At 27.4% G+C, this 18,344-nt stretch overlaps 1 protein-coding gene across 2 annotated transcripts; it reads right to left on the minus strand.

Moving 5' to 3' along the window:
- Positions 1–7,145: 7,145 nt before the first annotated feature.
- LOC105629629 (basic helix-loop-helix (bHLH) DNA-binding superfamily protein) lies at positions 7,146–15,293 on the minus strand. 2 transcript variants are annotated; one of them, XM_012211241.4, is made up of 5 exons: positions 15,084–15,293; positions 14,804–15,002; positions 14,347–14,568; positions 13,976–14,146; positions 7,146–7,489 (listed from the first exon to the last, which is right to left on the minus strand). In XM_012211241.4, exons 1-5 carry the CDS (start codon positions 15,161–15,163, stop codon positions 7,400–7,402), a joined length of 762 nt encoding a protein of 253 aa, XP_012066631.1. In that variant the 5' UTR covers positions 15,164–15,293; the 3' UTR covers positions 7,146–7,399. The 2 variants fall into 2 exon arrangements, with proteins under 2 accessions (XP_012066631.1, XP_012066632.1); XM_012211242.4 differs by having other exon boundaries at positions 14,804–14,966; positions 15,084–15,290.
- Positions 15,294–18,344: the final 3,051 nt, after the last annotated feature.

Consider the following 18,344-nt stretch of genomic DNA (forward strand, 5'->3'; position numbering starts at 1 on the left):
TTATCAGAATTCCAGAGTTCTAATGTTCAGAAAAGATAAGACTTATTACAGTTTTAGAACATCTGAATCATTAACAATTTTAGCATTTCTAAAATATAAACAGAAGTGTATTAAAAGCAGTATCAAGCAAACTTCAGAAATTAAAAGATCAACACAGTGATTTATAGTGGTTCGGCACTAACTCGCCTACATCCACTCCCCAAGACTCATCTTGAGATCCTCAACTATGTTATCTCTTTTCAAGGGTAAGAGACAAACCAACAGTACAAGGAAATAGATCAACACCTAGATCTACCCTTTTATCCCACTAGATTTTCCAAAGGTTCTAGTTAACCTCAACCCTTTTTGTTTTTGGCAGAGTACAGAAACTCAATTCAAGACATTAGAATCTCACACAAGGAGAAGGTCGCTTGATAACCTCTTTCACAATAGCTTCTAACCTAAGCTATTTCACACAAATGTTTAACAAATAAAGAGCCTGTCTACTATAGATTACAGAATCTAAATAGACAGAAAGAAACGCACATATAAGCACAGAAAAAACAGTTTATCAGATTAGAAAATCGTTTAGAACACAGAACCGTTTTTCAAAAGCAGTTGTTAGAATTCTTTTCTCTTTAAAGATAAAAATGTTAAGTGTAAAGATGAAAAGAAAAATGGGGATAGAGAGTAAGTTTTGAGAGAAAAAGATTTGAACAATGAGAGAATGCTCTTAAAACAAAAACGCTTACTTCACCACGTTCAAAGAGTGAAGAATTCCTTTATATAGAGAGCTAAGAAGCTGTCGCCTTTGGAAAGAGAATATTTCATTTTGAAATCAGAATATCTTCTTTCCTTATTTAGAAGATACGAAAATCTTAGTTTCCAAAAGTTTATTTTATCCTTTTTGGTAAGAGAATAAAAGACGATTTTACTTTCCTTTAAACAAAAAATTTTCGGCAGCATTTTTATTTTGAAAAATATTTTTACGAAAAGATGTTCTTACTAAAAACGAAAAGATTCTTCCTTCATTTTAAGGTAAGAGAATAAATTGAAGTTCATTTAGATCTTCAAAAGATATTTCCGAAAAATAAAGTGTATGATTTATTACCAAAAGCATTAGAGACATAATCTCTTTAGTTTTAGGAAATTAAATCATTTTAACTTTAAAGAATATTTTTTGAAAATAAATAAAAGGATTTATTTTGCAAAATCTAATTTCCGAAAAATATTTTTGTTGAGAGAAAAATTAATTTATGTGCTCATGTATGAATTCTCTCTCTATCCTACAAAATATCCTAAAAACCTAACCACTAGGGTCTTCGGAAATCTTCACACTCAATGTAGGACTTGCCTTGTACGATTTCTTTCCATAAGAATTCTGCATAAAATAATATTAGCACAAAAGATAATTTAAATTTATTTATTTTGTATTAATCATCAAAATTCGAGATTAGAAATTGACCTTTGAGCCAACAATGACACCATATTAATATCTCATGTATAATTAAATTCATTACAGGCCAAAAAATATGGTCGTGAGCCCACACTGATGGAGGTGTTTACTTACACTCACACAAAAGACCACGATGGAAATAAGTTTATCGACAGACGTGAATTAGGCGTCAATGTAAGTAACAGTGAAGAATGAATACATTTACCTTTTAGTCTTCTCTTACGTGTATAAGTTCAATATAATAAAGCTTGCAACTATATTCATTAATTAATTTTGTTGTTTTCAGGAGAACTACAGTACAGCTTGCGAGCGTGTTATTTCTTCTCAGGCTGGATCTGAAGCTGAGTCAAGAATTGATGAGCTAGCACTTTATCTGGAGGCCGTAGGGGGCGAAAAGAAGAGGAAAGTATATTGGCATCGGGTCTCAGGTATCACAGTTTTATTGTGGCTCAGGCTCAGCATCTAACGCTTCTGCAGCTTCCTCACGATCACCGCCAGGCCACAGTGCCGAGGAGATTAGTGCATTACGGGCTCGTGTTGATGAGCAGGAGAGACAGCTTGCAGAGCTTCGAGCACATGTCATGCGGATGTTCGGTCAGCATGGTGCTGGTACTTCTTCATCTGATCCTTCGCTTGCTACAGATCGAGATGTTTCTATAACTCTGCATCAGCGATTACTGTCTCCTCTTGATCCGGATACTACAGACGGTACGTTGGTCACTCCTGCCGACACTACGATACATCCAGCAGATACTCCTGCCGATGCTACGATACAGGATCATGCGGAGGACCGACCTCGTAGATTTGATTTCGGACCTTTTTAGCTTTATGTGATTTTTTTCATATTTTTTATAGTACATTACATTAACAATCCCATTCTTACATTATTATTGTGTTGTGATCTTGATGATGATGCTTGTGATTGTGATGTATATATATGCGGATTTTTGATAGGTGCAAAAAATATTGGTTTTTAATATTATTCAATTTTTTTTTCTGTAATTACATTTTGTGACCGACTAGCGACCGAACTGCAAACAAAATTATAACCATTAAATTCAAATTTGCGACAGATCACCAACCAATCAATTTCAAAATTTGCGACCCATTTGCGACTACTTTACGTAATTGCGACCGACGCAATTTGTGACCAATTTGCAACAGGCTTTTCAGAATGAAAACGCAACGAAAATTAGTAACCGATAATCAGAATTTTGCGACTACTAAATAATTGGGTCGCAAAACTATTTGCGACGAGCACTTTTGCGACCGATACTTATCCGTCGCAAATCAGTCTTTGATGTCATTTAGCGACCGATTTCTTTTATTTTGCGATCGGTTGATCGGTCGCAAAATCGCTTTTTTTTTTGTAGTGAATCAAGTAATTTAATTTAGTCCCCATTCGAGTATTTTTAATTTAAATTAATTTTATTTCAAGTGTGACTTAATTTAATTTCAATAAGTTTATCTCATTTTAATAAAGTTTCATATGTAACTTAATTTAATTGTAATTGAGGTGTCTTAGTTGAATTTTAATTTTGTTTCAAATGTGACCAAATTTAACTTAATCAATTATTACTTAATTTAATTTTAATTTGGATGTTTTAATTTAATTTAATTTCAAATGTGACCAAATGTGGATGAATCAAGGTGAATTATTATCTAAATAGATTTTTAAAATCAAGTGTGACTTAATCAATTGTTACTTAATTTAATTTCGGTTTGGATATCATAATATCACTAAATGAGACTCAATCAAGGGTGACTTAATTTAATTCAATTAGAATATCTTGATTAATTTATTCTCAAGTATGACTAGGTGTGATTTAATTTAATTTAAATGTGACTAAATATATCTTAATTTAATTCCAATTAAGGTGTCCTAATTTAATTAAATTTCAAGTGTTACAAGTGTAACTCAATCAAAGTAACTTAATTTCATTTTCTAAATAGAACTTGAAACTAAGTATAATTTTTAATGAATTGTTACTTAATTCAATTCTACTTTAGGTATCTTAACTAACTTCATTTCAAATGTAAGTTAACGTGATATGATCAAAGTTGACTTAATTAAATTTAAATTAGAGTGCCTTAATTTAATTAAATCTCAAATCCGACTAAGTATGATTTACTTCAATTTCAATTAGGGTGTCACAATACATTAAAATTCCAAGTTTAACTTAATCAAGTGACTTAATTTAGTTCCAATTAGAATGTTTTGATTTCAATTATCTAAATTCGAGTATGACCTAATTTAATTTTAATTAGGACATCTCAATTGAATAAAATTTTTAAGTATAATTTAATAAAATGCGATTTAATTTAGTTTAAATTAGATTATCTTAGTCTAATTTAATTTAAATTCAAGAGTGATCAAGCGTGTTTAAACAAGCTACAAGTACAATCATGATATTTTGATTTAGTTTTAATTGTACCTAACTATAACTTGATTAATTAAAATTTAACTTGATTTTAATTAAAGTATCTTAATTTAAATCATTTTTTGAAATATCACCAAATATGATTTAAAGTCTAATATTCACTATTCTAAATCGTCCTTGTAAATATGAAGATAATTCATATTTTTATTTAGCATAGGATTGCCAATAGACTATATTTTTGAACTCTTTCCATGGACTAATTTTTCCCTCTTCCCATGGACACTGTATAGTCCAAGTATATTTGGAATGAAAAGATGATTTTCAAAGACAATTAATGATAATATTGTATATTTGACATTTTTCCTATTGCATTTAATGTCATCGAGCCCTACACATTTTACAATGACACTTTAACATGATTCTCAAGGATATATGAGTAAATATACACATTGTAAATTCAATTTTCAATTTTCAGCACACAATATTTAATAAGGGTAATATTGACATTGGACATTTTAAAACCACTCATGACCTGGTCAAAACCACCTATGATCTAGATCATTATGACGTAAAAATCTTTTCCAAAATTAAATTTAGCAAATGCTAACATCAAATTCAAATACATTGATATATGAGCTACTGTTATTCTAGTGAGCCTACATATAGGTGTTTCACCTTGGAGTTGCACACTTCTGAGAGCTCTCATTTGCGTATAGATTAAGTTCCAACACATGCATATAACAAAGGGAACATCCTATTTCATATGGATTTGTGCTACTGTGTGCCATTGGACTGTGAACATATATTGGAAGATATGTATTCCTTATAAATTCTTACATATTTATGGAGTTGGAGGGACTTCTCGAGTCAAATTCCTGTATGCAGTATTTTATCAATTTTTAATTTTATTTCATATAAGCTAACTCATCTTTCATGTGGATTTCTTTGATTGTAGATGTTGTCTGAACCCATCCAAGACACATTCTGGTTTACTTCCACAAACCCTAAAAGTAGGGAATGATTTCAGAACAGACAAATCCATTGATGGAGCGAAGGGGAGAATGAAGTTGAGGGAGGAAAGTCTTTGGAAACTAATCCTTTTGAAAGGTATGAATCTGATGTAAAAGGTAAGGATACTCTTCAAGGAGATGGAATTAAAAGAAAAAGGCATGGCATTATTGATGAAAATGAAAGAGAAGAGTTAGATAAGGATGCATTTGAGGAAGAAAAAACTAAACAAAGAAAAGGAGGCAACATTAGTGATAACGAGAAGGTCAAGGAAGATGAGGATTATCTCACTGAGGGATTATAGATAGAGGAGTAAGGGTATTGTAAACAATACCTCGAAGGAGGGTACTTTAAGAATAATAGATAACTATACAAATGGAGAAATAATCTTACTGATAAGAATGATATTGTAGATTATACTAGTAGTGATGATGCAAGTGTAGGAAATGCTGGCAGCTTACTTATTCCAACTCTAGTAGTGCCAGAGAGGGATGAAATGATGCCTCTTGCTAAAAGAACTCACGCAACTCTTCTGACCCATAAAATTGTTATCGGTCCCAATGTTGCTAGTACATCTCAAGGAGATGGGACTAGGACTTAACACAATTTAGGATTGGGGCATATGCAGATTTTTATGGGTTTAATGTGGAGAGTCATTATACTCCATATCTTGAGAGGTTTTATATTGTTGAAGGTACTTTTTGAGATAATTGCATCTTTAAGAGTAGCACTAGAATTTCTTTTCTTTAAATATGCTTGGAGAGGCCTTACAGACCCTTGATATGGTATTTAAGTCATTAACTTACCTGAAGTTGATAAGAAAAGGTATTGAGAATGTATCCAAACCTAGGTTTACGGTCGACTCTTTAATGCCAGTATTTGAAAAACTTAGAATGATAATTGCATTACAAGAAAAACAAAATCAGTATGCGAATTTGGAAGAGAAATGAATGAACTTCAAGTGCACCTTAGTCAGATAAATAGAGAAATGGTTACCCTTCAACAAGAGTTGAGCTTTGATGTTTTGAGAATTGATTTTAATGTCAGTTATTTTTCCATGCAATACTAAATGGAAGACATTTGAGAATGCTTAATTTGTATTTGTTGAGTTGCTAATATTGCAAAATAGTCTAGCTCATAATTTTCTCTTCATCTCTATTGCAGAAAAACATTGAAATGGTATCAGAGCTTCAAAAATCTTAAAGGGCCTGGATTAGATTATTAATTGAGAGAGAGAGAGAGAGAGAGAGAGAGAGAGAGAGAAAAAGAGAGAAGTGTTATGGCTTCCAACGTCTCAATGCGAGGCATTGCTCATTTTCTAAGGCCAAAATTATGATCTTAGGTAATTATGATGACGGCTTTTTCTAAAAGCACATGATTTGTGGGAGGTATTGAAAAAGGATTATGAACCACCACCACAAAGATAAAATCTTGCTCTTGCTCAAATCAAGCATCAACCTGAGAAGGCTCTAAAGCCATTCAAAGTTATGTCCTTCATTCATTCAACTATGGATGAGAACTCTTTTTTTTTTTTTTTCCAGAGCTTGATGTTGTCGAAGAGTAAAACAAGTAAAGTTGCAGACTTTGAGAAGAAAATTTGAAGCATTAAGAATGAAGGATAATGAACGTATCAAAGATTACGGTTCAATAATTCTTCAAATTGTAAATCAGTTAAGAATATGGAGAAGACATTTCAGACCAGAGTATTTGACAAGATTCTCATTTTCTTACTGAGAAAATAAAAGTCAAAAGTTGTAGCTATTGAAGAGTATTTGACAAGATTTTCATTTATTTACTGAGAAATAAAAGTCAAAAATTACAGCCATTGAAGAAGCTTATGATCTCTCAAAATACATAATCACAAAATGTGTTGGATCTCTCAAAATACATAATCACAAAATGTGTTGGAGCCTTGCAAGGCCAAGAGCAAAAGTTTTTGCAAAAGTTTTTCACATTTTTAAGCGTTTAATTAATCTAATTTTACGAGTCATATTATTCAATAGAATAATTTTACAAGTTAAAGTATTTATAAGTGTAATTTTTAAAGTGTTTGATGAACCAAATTAAAAATTAAAAATATCATAAGCTTTGTGAAAAATAAGGAATAAATTTATGCATTTGACCAAGAATATTGGCATTATTTTGATAAGAAAGAGAAGTGGTCTTAATGTATGAGTACTTGTATAAAAACCATTAATTGTTGAAAAATGTGAAAAACTATGAGGTTTCTAAGTATATAATATAATTCAATGTGTATATATATTGTATGTGTGATAAATAGTTTAGATATTGTAATCTAACAATTGCATCTCAAGGCAGAATTTGGAAACATCAAGATGGTTATTTCTATCATGTGATACACTGGGACAATATTAGTTTTCTTTTAGAAAAGAGACAGATAAGGAACAAAAGAAAATACAAAACTAACAGACTTTCATCAGCTAAACAATGACCCAGAAAAAGAAACTTGGAAACCGAAAAAAGCCAGAAAGAGATAAAGGGAAAAGCCTAGAAGGGTCACACAGCCATGCTTGATAAAACGTGCTCATTCATAACAACCGATATATATTAATAGTTACATGCTCATAGGACTTTGTGGATCGTTAAGTGCTGCAATGGCTGCTTCAATTTTTATCTTCAAATGATCTTTCTCCTCCTCATCCGCCTGCAGATTGAGACAAGGAAAGAGATAAGGTTAATTTGATTTTAGATGTACTTTAAATAGGAGTTTACAGATTTTAGAGATAAGTGTTGGATTTTCTTTTAGAAGGTTCAGATTGTGCATCGTGAGATAATGTTTGGCCTATGCATTCAAAAATTGCCTTTCGAATTTTATAAAAAGAGGGAATTGCCTCTAGACTTTGAACTGTAAGGTAGAGCTTTAAGCTTTCTCAGGTAAACTTACAACAGAATATTTAATGCCTAATGCATAAACCAAATGCAGATCTCGTCTAAGGAAGAAATTTAAAGATAATCATATCAGACTTCTAGAAAGACCATAGAGTCGAATAGTAGCCATAAATAGCTAACAAGTGAAGCAAATGATCATCTATAGTACAAATATTATGTTCCGTCAATTGAATCAGATATTTCAAATCAAAATTATATTTTTTTATTCTTTATATAAGTGGTTTATTATTAGACTTCCTATGCAAAAATTAGAAACATATTTATCTGTATCTCTCATATGTATACAGTTTCCTCATAATGAAATTTCTAATTTGATTTCTTTTAAAAAAAAAAATTATAGCTCACGGTATGGCTTGGAAAAGAGATAGATATTCAAAATCATATATTATTATAATATTAGTATTAATTAGTATTAATATTTAAATACAATATTTAAAATATTCAAGGTCCTCAACTAGAATATTTAAATTAGTACTAATTAATATTGGTTTTCTTTTTTTTTTTTTTTTTGTTTTATCTAATTATTCTCTTTGTTTTGGTACGAAATCTTTATCAACTTAGATTACAGGATCTTTTTTCCCCAATTCTTTATTGTTTTTCCCCTCATCTTTCAATGAAATAATTAAAGATTGAACCACGCAGAACATCAATATCAACAAATTTCGAGCGCTGTGTATCTCCACAATATTAAATTGTTTCCTGCTTCTGCTCGGCGCCAAAATTTTTAATACTTCGAGATTATATATTTTTAAAGTGTTCTACAACTTCTACTGAAATTTTTTTGCTAAAAAACATTAATGATGTCGAAATCAGCTCAAAATTGATGAACTGATGCAGAAATTAAAATTTCTTGTCCCAATTAAAAACAAATTCAGAATTTTGATTTAGGAAAAATTAGACTGTAATTCGTTTATAATGATTTATTTCAAAATCGGTTCGAAAGCAAAACCTCCTGATCTAATCAAAATTGATTTGAACTAGTTAAATTCAAGCCAATTCTTTGTTATATGACCGATTAGTAATGATTGAATAAGTTTTAGGGAAATAAAATATCTAAACGTAACAAGTATTTACAAACCGAAAGAATACTACTTTCGGCATAATTCAAAAGTGAAAATCAATAACAAAATAAGTTTTTAAAAGAGTTAATAAAATTCGTGGTTGAAATTATAAGGTTATGAAATAGTAAAAAAAACTTTTTGAATTAATTTCTGGCGTGTTAATCAAGTCAAAACTTTATCTCTATTAATTGTATAATCCAGTAATAAACTTTTTATAATAGTTTCTAAGAGTCGATGGAGTTTTTTTATGAACATTAACACCGTAAAATTTAACTTTTAGCGTTTAGTATTTAGTTAAATTTTTCAGCTAATTAAACAATTAATGTCATTTTCGTCATTTTAAGTTTTGTTGAATTTTTCAGCTAATTAAACAACTAATGTCTTTTTTATTATTTTAAATTAAACAGTTATTTTTACTGAACAATTAGATTTAAACTGCTAAATAAATAGCTACTAGCTAATACGACAACTAACACTAATACCACATTTAATATTCCCGAACCCACCTAAAATGTTTTTAGTGGATTCGAAGTTTTTATGAGTTATCAGACAAAAATTAACCACAGGAAACAGACAAGAAACATGTGAAAATGACAAATTGAGCCGTGTGAAAATTGAAAAAGAAAATTAGAAACACGTTTTTAATGCTTTTTCTGTTTTCCTTTATGAAGTTTGTTGAAAATTAAATACACGAATGTTGAAATTTCTAAGAAGCAACATGTGAAACGTATTAGTAGCTGAATATTAAATCTTGTCTCCCGACCTATGAGTGACTGTTAAAAGTTGGATGAAAGGTACTATGGTCCTCATAATTTACTATTTCCTATTTCACTTGTGACATTATTATTATTAGTATTAGATTATTGAGTTATGACTCACATTAGAAGTAGAAAAATCAATGAAATCAATGGTTTTCCTAACATATATTTTAAAATATCCGTCTCGCTCCGATCTGTTTAATGAAAATATGAATAAATATAAATAGATTTTGGATAAATATTGATACTCATGACAAGTACAAATAAGTATGTGTATAAATATCTGAATATCATTATCTGTTCTCCATTATATTAAATGATTTTGGTCATAAGAAATTAGGAGTACTATATATATTATTGATAAAAAAATGTACTTTAAATAAATTAGAGTTTGGATAGTTTAAAATCTATAAATACGTTATATATTTAAAAGCGATACTTTAAACAAATTTAAAATGATTGATTTCAAACATATATAGTAAAATTCTAAACACATATGAATACGAGTCAAAATTCGTGATAAATTGGTGCTTTCGCCCCTACTTGCAACACAATTTTTGATGTAAGAAAGTACTCATACCTAGTGACAAACTCAAATTTTAGATCTACCAAGATTCAAGTATATATTTGAGTTTATTATGTAATAAATTTTGAGAAAAAGATTCGACTATTTTTGGTAGGTTGACATTTATGGTTGACAAGCCCAACCTATTCATCACTTCTCGTTTCTCTGACATATCTCCCTCCGTAGAGCAACGATCAAGGCGGATGCTAGTAATCATGTCATGTTGCTGTCAATCCAAATTGATTGTCTATGTGCATGCCGACGGTTCGAAATTTGTGGTTTAAGCTCCAAGGTTTAACTTAATATTAAGGTCAAAATTTTATTTAAATTTCATCTGTTTAAATTTATTTAGGAGGTTATTCAATTAGTTATAAATTTTTACATATTTTTCTTCATTAATAATATTTAAACTCAATATAACATATAATAGTTATTTTAAATGTTAAATAAAATTTTATATTTAATTAACTAGTGTTTGATAAGAAATTTTATAAAATGGAATAAAAATTATTTTATAATATTAATATGTTAATTATTTTTCCTTTGAGTTATTCACGAGCTTTTCAAATTGAGTTTATAAATCATCAGAGTTGTTATTTATAATTAATATTCTGAAACTTCACTTAATTCTTAAAAAGTTAAAAATATAAAACTTTTATCATAATAATACTCTAAATTATCCCAATATTTTCTGTGTTCCATTTTACCAACATATAATCCAAACCTAATCATATAAAGCGGAATGAATAATTTGTTTAGTGATGAATAGTAATACAAGCAAAAGTATAAAAGGAATCTCTAGACAAAATAAACAATGATAGATGGTGCTCTAAAGAGTGAAGATTAGAATCATTGTTGTTTAGTTTAAAGTGGAAGTTTGAAATGGGGTCCTGTTTTTCCTTAGTGACTTTTGATTTTGAGACTAGTTTTATTCGGACACTCTGGAAATCATCATTTCCCTCAAAATTGCTTCTCTATTATTAATAATGGCAGTGATCAGCCACTTTGTTAAAGCTGTCTATACCTTGTCTTTCCGGGTCCCACTAATTTTACTATTTTTATTTTTTGTTTTATTATATAAAAATAAGCTTGAGTAATTTTTTTGTTATAACAAATAAACTAAGGCGGTAACAGCTTTTAAATAAACATTCTATCTTTAGCATTCTATAATATAATTTTTATAATACCTCTTACGAGTTTATGAAACGTTAAACTGTTTAATATTCTACTTCTAATGTTCAGTGTTTAACTTTTAATTAATTTTTTTTTCAATTGTTTGAATTCAGCTAATTAAACAAACAATATTTTGTTTTATTTTTATTTTTTTACCCAACACTTCTAATTTAAATTTATATATAAACAACTATCAGCTAAAATCTAATAGCTAACAACTGACAGCTATTACAATAATTAATACTACTAAAACAGCGAATATTGTCGAACAGAACCTAAACTGCTAATAGAAAATCGTTTGTATTGATGAAATATGAAATTTATAAAATTTATGAATTTTACGTTTCATCATTTAGTTAGAAAATAAAATCTATTGAATTGAAGAATATTTTTAAAATAAAATTAAATGATTTAAGTTTTAATATAAAAAAAACAACAAAATTTCACTTTCTTTCATATGATAATATTGAAGCCAGATAAAATTTATTAATTTCATACTATATATTTTCTCAATCAAATAAAAAAATCTAAAAATTTTATGAAATTTTAAAATTTCATAATTGGAAACAGTCTGATGGTTTTTTATTGTTTATTCATGCACTGTGAAATAAGACTTATTTTTACATGACTTTTCTTCAATAAAATTTCGTAATTTTTATTAGATAATATAAAGTTTTTACTGTAAAAGGATAATTGTTTAAATTCTTCAAAATTTATATTTTATATTTTGTACTATAAGATAAATATTTAATCATTATCTGTCATATTATAGTAATTCGACAAGTTTGGGACCTTGGTTTGCGACCTTGGTTGCTGTTGTAATAATCCAAACTAAAATTTACCAATTAACTTTTGCCATTATAGGGAACTCCACGGACAAGCTTTAATAATCGAAAAATGTCCGATCTGACATCAATGCACCAACAGTAAACCGAGTCCCACTTCGTCGTCGTGTTTACTACTGCTGACAATATTATATATTCCTTACTCTTATTTCCAAACACGACAAAAAAAAAAACTGTTGACTTCGTCATATATTCTCCCTTATTATATATTTATTGAAGAAATTATCCCTAAAAATATTAATTTTTAATTTAAAAAATTTTCAAGTTGATTGATCTACCAAATAATAATGTTTTTAACAGCCAAATATCTTCAGTTTTCTATATAAGCTATTATTAAATTAAAGAAAACTGAACAATTAAATAATAGAATTCTAAGAACATCCCAGGTTGAGAAATTATTTTGTTTTTCAGTGGTAAGGTGATTTGTTAAAGAAAAATGGTAAGTAATGAGAAGTGTCAAATTTTTAAATTAGTTTGCATATGTTAGACTGCGTTTCGGCGATAACTTTTTAAGTAGTTTTCGTCGTTTTAACTAAAATCTATTAATTTTTTAAATAGCTTTCATCGTTTTGATTAAATTCTATTATCTATAATTTTTAGCCATGTAACATTTAAACTAGTTTTCAGAAATTAAGATATCGTTTTATGAATATCTAACAATTACGTTCCATTTAGTATGGATGAATTTAAAATATAGAATTCATTTGCAAATGTTTTATATTTAGTATGATTAATTTAAAAAATATAATTCAATTAAATTTCATATAATCAGGTATCGAATAAATTCATAATTAAAGATTAATTTGCTTTTATTTCCTAAAATATCCTTAAAATATTAATTTCATAAAAATAAATAATAAAAATAATTATATTTATTTTATGATATATAATATTTTATATTTTTATTAAAATAAATATTTAAATAAAAATAATATTAATAAAACTATTACATTTAATTTGATGATAAATGTATAGTTAATTTGAATCTCTCCCCCTCAATAAAAAAAAAAATACTAAAAATATCAAAATAAAAGATGAAAATTAATCAAATAAAAACAGAATAATAAGAAAATATTTTTCTAAAAAATAAATTTTTTAAATGGTTCTCGTCAAGTTTCATAAAATAAATGAATTAAATAAGAAAAAAAATGAAAAATTAACTTTGTAAAAGGAGAATGGTAGTTTTGTCGTAAAAAGTTAGATGACTTAGTTTTGTGAAATTCACCTGAAAATTCCACCTATTGTGAAATTTGGTTTAATTATATTCAATTCTATAAAATTGAATTCCTATAATTGAAATCCATGTTTTGTTTCCATTCCGAACACAAAAGTATAGATTTTTAAATGAATTTCACAAAATTTTATAGAATCCATTTGTTGAAACATTCTAAACACAAAAATATGGATTTTTACATAAATTTCACAAAATTTTTGTGAAATTCACTTCTTTCAAACAATGGGTTAATTTTTAGAGTTTTACGAAAAGCAATTAAAATTGTTAAATATCACTAAAACAATTAACAGTTAACAGCTTAAAAACAGTTAATTTTACCGAATAGAACCCTTATAAGTACTACACGTAAAATGTTTGAGAAAAAAAATTAATTAATAATTAATTAAGTAAATTTTCTACACTAATAATTTATAAATTTTTTCTTTTTTTTTTTTTTGGATGGAAAGTGAAAACTGGTCTAGGTACTACTTCTGTGATAGGACACTCAAGCCGACCAACCTTACTGTATTGAACAGGGATATGCCCGATATGGTCATTTTACTGAGCAGGAAAGGAAACCGATGGAGGGAGAGAGAGAGAGAGAGAGAGGACAATTTAGTACTAACCTCAATGAAGACAGTCTTGAGGAGCCTCCCTGAGACAGTTGTAATGTTTGCTGTAATAATTTTGAGCTTTAAAGATTCAAATACCTCACAAAGTTTCACCATTGTGTCCGTTCTTTTACTACATGTCAAGCTGACCAACAAAGTCTTCTCTCCCATGTACACAACACTAAACTGAAATTTCAAAAAAAAAAAAAATCAAAAATATAATCAAAAGTATTTTTAATATATTAAATCAAAAATATATTTCTTCATATTTGATTAGAATCTATACGGTTTACCGAATAAAATCTTATTACAACTTATGTTAAAGAAACAAAAATTATGTTCTTAGAGAGTTTATATAATTAAAATTTAGATTAGGGAAAGTTTACCTCAAGAACTTCAATTGGACAATTTCTAGAATCACAGAATTGATCAATTTTCTTTTTCTTGGATCTCAGTAAAACTGGAAGATCTTGCTCAAATTCAGAACCTGAATTCTTCTTCAATTTCCCAGATTCCAATTCCATTATCTCAGCTTGAATTCTTCTCTCTTGTTCATGCAATTCTTGAATATAATCAATTGCGTCTTTGATAATGGAAGCCTTGTCCATCTAAATAAAAGCCACAAAAATCCAAATCCAACTTCAGTTACCAAAAAAAAAAAAAAAAAAAAAAAGAAACGTTTCGAAATTGTTATGATTATAAGATATATAGCACTGACTACTTTCCTTTTAAAAAATTTGAAATAATTATTAATTGTAGTTAAGCTCAAAATGATGGAAGCAATAATTTTTAATTTTAATATTAGTAATAAATAATATATTACGAATGGATGGGTGACCAGACCTTGCTAATATTGGGGACCACAGCTCTAAGAGCAAAAAGCCTTTCGTTAAGCTTCTTTCTTCTATTCCTTTCCGAAACAATATTCTTCGATGCGGCGGAGGAAGCAGCTCCATCCGGCGAACTGGAGTCGTAATAACCGGAAAACGCCTCATCCATAGCCCAGCTGCTCAAAATCAATTTGTAAGTTGCAAATTCAGCCCTAACGAGCACGAGAGAGATATTTTAAACTTAAAAAATTTCAGAAATCTCAAGAATTAAAAACAAAAGATCAAAAGCTAACCTATCTAGTTCTTCAGTTTCGAGAAACCTTTTAGTTTCCCAATAGTTATGATACTCGCCGATATTTTCAATAGGTTCCATGAAGAAGAAGAAGCAGAATAGATCTTATATTAGAGAAAGAGAGAAGTCTATTAATGAATTTATGCTTTCTTGAAATGGTGACTAAAAAAAAAAAAAAAGGTAGTAGCAATGTTTCAGAAGAACATGTGAGAGAGTCTTCTTTTATAGTGGGGAGAGGGGTAAGGAGGAAAGAGATTGAAAATGGTTGGGGATTTAAGACACGTGGGTTTGTAAGAATTTTGCCATTAACTTCGTATGTATGACTGTCTGTTGTGGTCGCGTCACTGTATGCATTAGCTATGGTTTGCTTCATTCGTAGAAAGATCTTAACCGTCCACTTAGTGCGGTCTTCAAGACCGCGTGGATGACACCACCTGGAGTTATTTCTTTAGTTTCCGGAACATAATTATTTATTGGTAAAATTACAGTATAATCCATGAGATTTTTAAAATACAATTAACGTGGCTTTTTTTTTTTAAATAGATTAAAATATTTTCATATTGTATTTTCATCAGGTCATAAAATTCTTCCGTCTAATTTTTATATTTTTTCTATCAAGTATCTTATGAAATGATAAAAATATTCATTTTATTTTTTAAAAATACAAGGACAAACTAATTATATTTTTCAAACTATAAAGACCGTATTGTAATTTTTTTGACATAATATTTTAATATCTCCCTTTTGATCTCTTTGTTTTCTTATCGACTTAACGAAAATGATGTAAAAAATGAACAAAATAACCTAATAGTATAACATAAGCAAAATATAGAGACAAATTGATATATTTTAGAAAAGATAAGGACCGACTAGTTATATTTCACAAACTACAATGATCATTCTGTAAATTTCTCTTGTTTAAATTCCTTCTTGTACAAGTGTATATGGCGGGTTGATTGAATTGAACCGATCCTTGAACTGTGGGTTTTAGTCCAATTTCAATTCTAGTATGATTTAATGAATCGATGGTATGGTTCTAATTATGGTTCCAGTAATATATTTTTTATTTCCTCTATTTCAAAAGGATAGTTCATTTTTTTTTTATTTGACCCAAAAGTAATCCACTTTTCTTTTTTGCGTTATAGTTAAACTTTAAATTGTTTATTATACTCTTATCTTATTTTCAATAACCCACGTTAGCTCTTAGTTATTATTTAAATATAATAATTGCTCATGTATTATTTAAGATGGGTTTAATAGGAAAGCTACATAAATAAAATTTTCTTTTAACCATAATAACTGTTATTTCTTAATTTGTATGAAAATAAAAAGTTGATTATGTTCTTGGGACGGATGGAGTGTTTTTTAAAAAAAATAATCAATATTCAGTTCTAAAGTTAAGTTTTTCTTTCAAAAAAATTACCATGACTTTGAAAAAAATATTTCAATAAATTTTAATTTTAAATAGCTCTTATAATGCTCGTACTCATGTAAGAAATAAAATTAATTAACTCTACAAATAAATACAAAATAATCAAATAAATTATTATTTTAACTTGTTTAAATGTGACTAATTAAATAAATTATTAGAATTTCTAAAAAATGCTTCCAATAATGTAAGTTTGAGCTAAGTAAAAATATGTAAAAGGAAAAAAATGTCACATTTATATGGAACAATATAAATTTTAAACAAAATATTTCACTTTTTTTATACCGTTTTTACTTTTTTAGATTCTTAACTTTTTAAGTCAAGTATATCATGGAGTAAAAGATATGTTTTGAATCTTAGAAATTTATAGAATAAATTAAGTGGTTATAAATTTTTAAAAATAAAAATTAAAAATATTTCGATTTGAACCAAGCTGAAATTGTCGAGTTCAAACGGTTCAAGTCTATATTTTAACATTCACTACTAAAAATTTTGCAATATCCTATTTTATATTTAACATGCACCTACTTTTATTTCAATTGTTTCAAGTTTTTTTCTTTACTATAAAAGGTTTCAAAATGACATACATAAATATTAATATGTAACTTAAAAACCATTGCACAAGCAATAATATTGATAATGAAAGATTATCTCCAAGTTTATAGATAGATATATATGATATTAAATTTAAAAATTTCAAAGTAATATATATTTATTTAAAAATTTTAAAAAATATTTAACATATTAAAATTTTACAGGTCTAATTATCTTTATATCTATTTTAAAAAATAAATGTAACCAAGTCATAAAAAATTAAATAAAATTTCAAAAATTTAAAATTAAATAAAATTTAAAAAGTGAGCTCTTGGATTTTTTCATCATTTCATCTTTAATATAGAAAACTGAAAATAAAAGTGATAGCAAATATGTGTAAATAGCCATTTTTTCATTAATTCAAAATTTATAGTGTATTTTTTTAATAAGATTTCATTAGATTAAAAAGGAAAAATTTTTTATATGATATTTCTCAAATACAGTAATGTGTAAATAATGCAAATAAGTGTACACCAACATCTTCACAAAAATCAAAGAGAAATAATATATTAAAATATTTTATTTTAATTTCATTATACTTAATTAATAGAGTCTAATAGTAAAGTGTTTACCCGTATTTTAAAAAATTCAGAATATAATTAATTAATAAATTTATATTTCATTTTCGATACCTAAATTAAAGTTTTCGATTTACTTTCTAAAAAGTAATATCACATGAAAACTTATAGTTAAGAATATGAAAATCTATTAATTATAAAATTTATTGGACGATAATAATACAATATCAAATAGAGAAAATATATATGCATATTTTTTCCAATTAAAATGCATAAAAAAATTAAATAAAAGGATATTCAAAAGAAAAAATGAAATCTATTTTTTCAATTAAAAGATAATAAAAAAATACAACTAAAAGAATTTTTTAAAGGATAAATGGTTTCTCCAATTAAAAGCATAAAAAAATCTAACTAAATGGATAAATTAGAAATTTCAAATTAATCTAAGACTATTATAGGAAATTTGATTATCCCCTATTTTCACATTTATATATTTTTATAATTATTTATTTATTTATAAATAAATAATTAAAAGTTCTATTTTGTGGAATAAAATATCAAAATAAAAGTTGAAGGAGCCACAAGATTAAAGTAATAAAGTTTAAGGGTGATTTTATATATTAGGCCATTTACCATTATTCATGGTTTTATCGGTGGACATTAAAACACAAATTAAGTGGAATTAAAAAATAAATTAGTGATTATTTTTCTTTTATAGTTA

Source organism: Jatropha curcas, chromosome 8 (genome assembly GCF_041381405.1).
Source record: "Jatropha curcas cultivar XTBG-Jc1 chromosome 8, XTBG_Jcur_1.0, whole genome shotgun sequence".
NCBI classification, from domain to species: Eukaryota; Viridiplantae; Streptophyta; class Magnoliopsida; order Malpighiales; family Euphorbiaceae; genus Jatropha; species Jatropha curcas.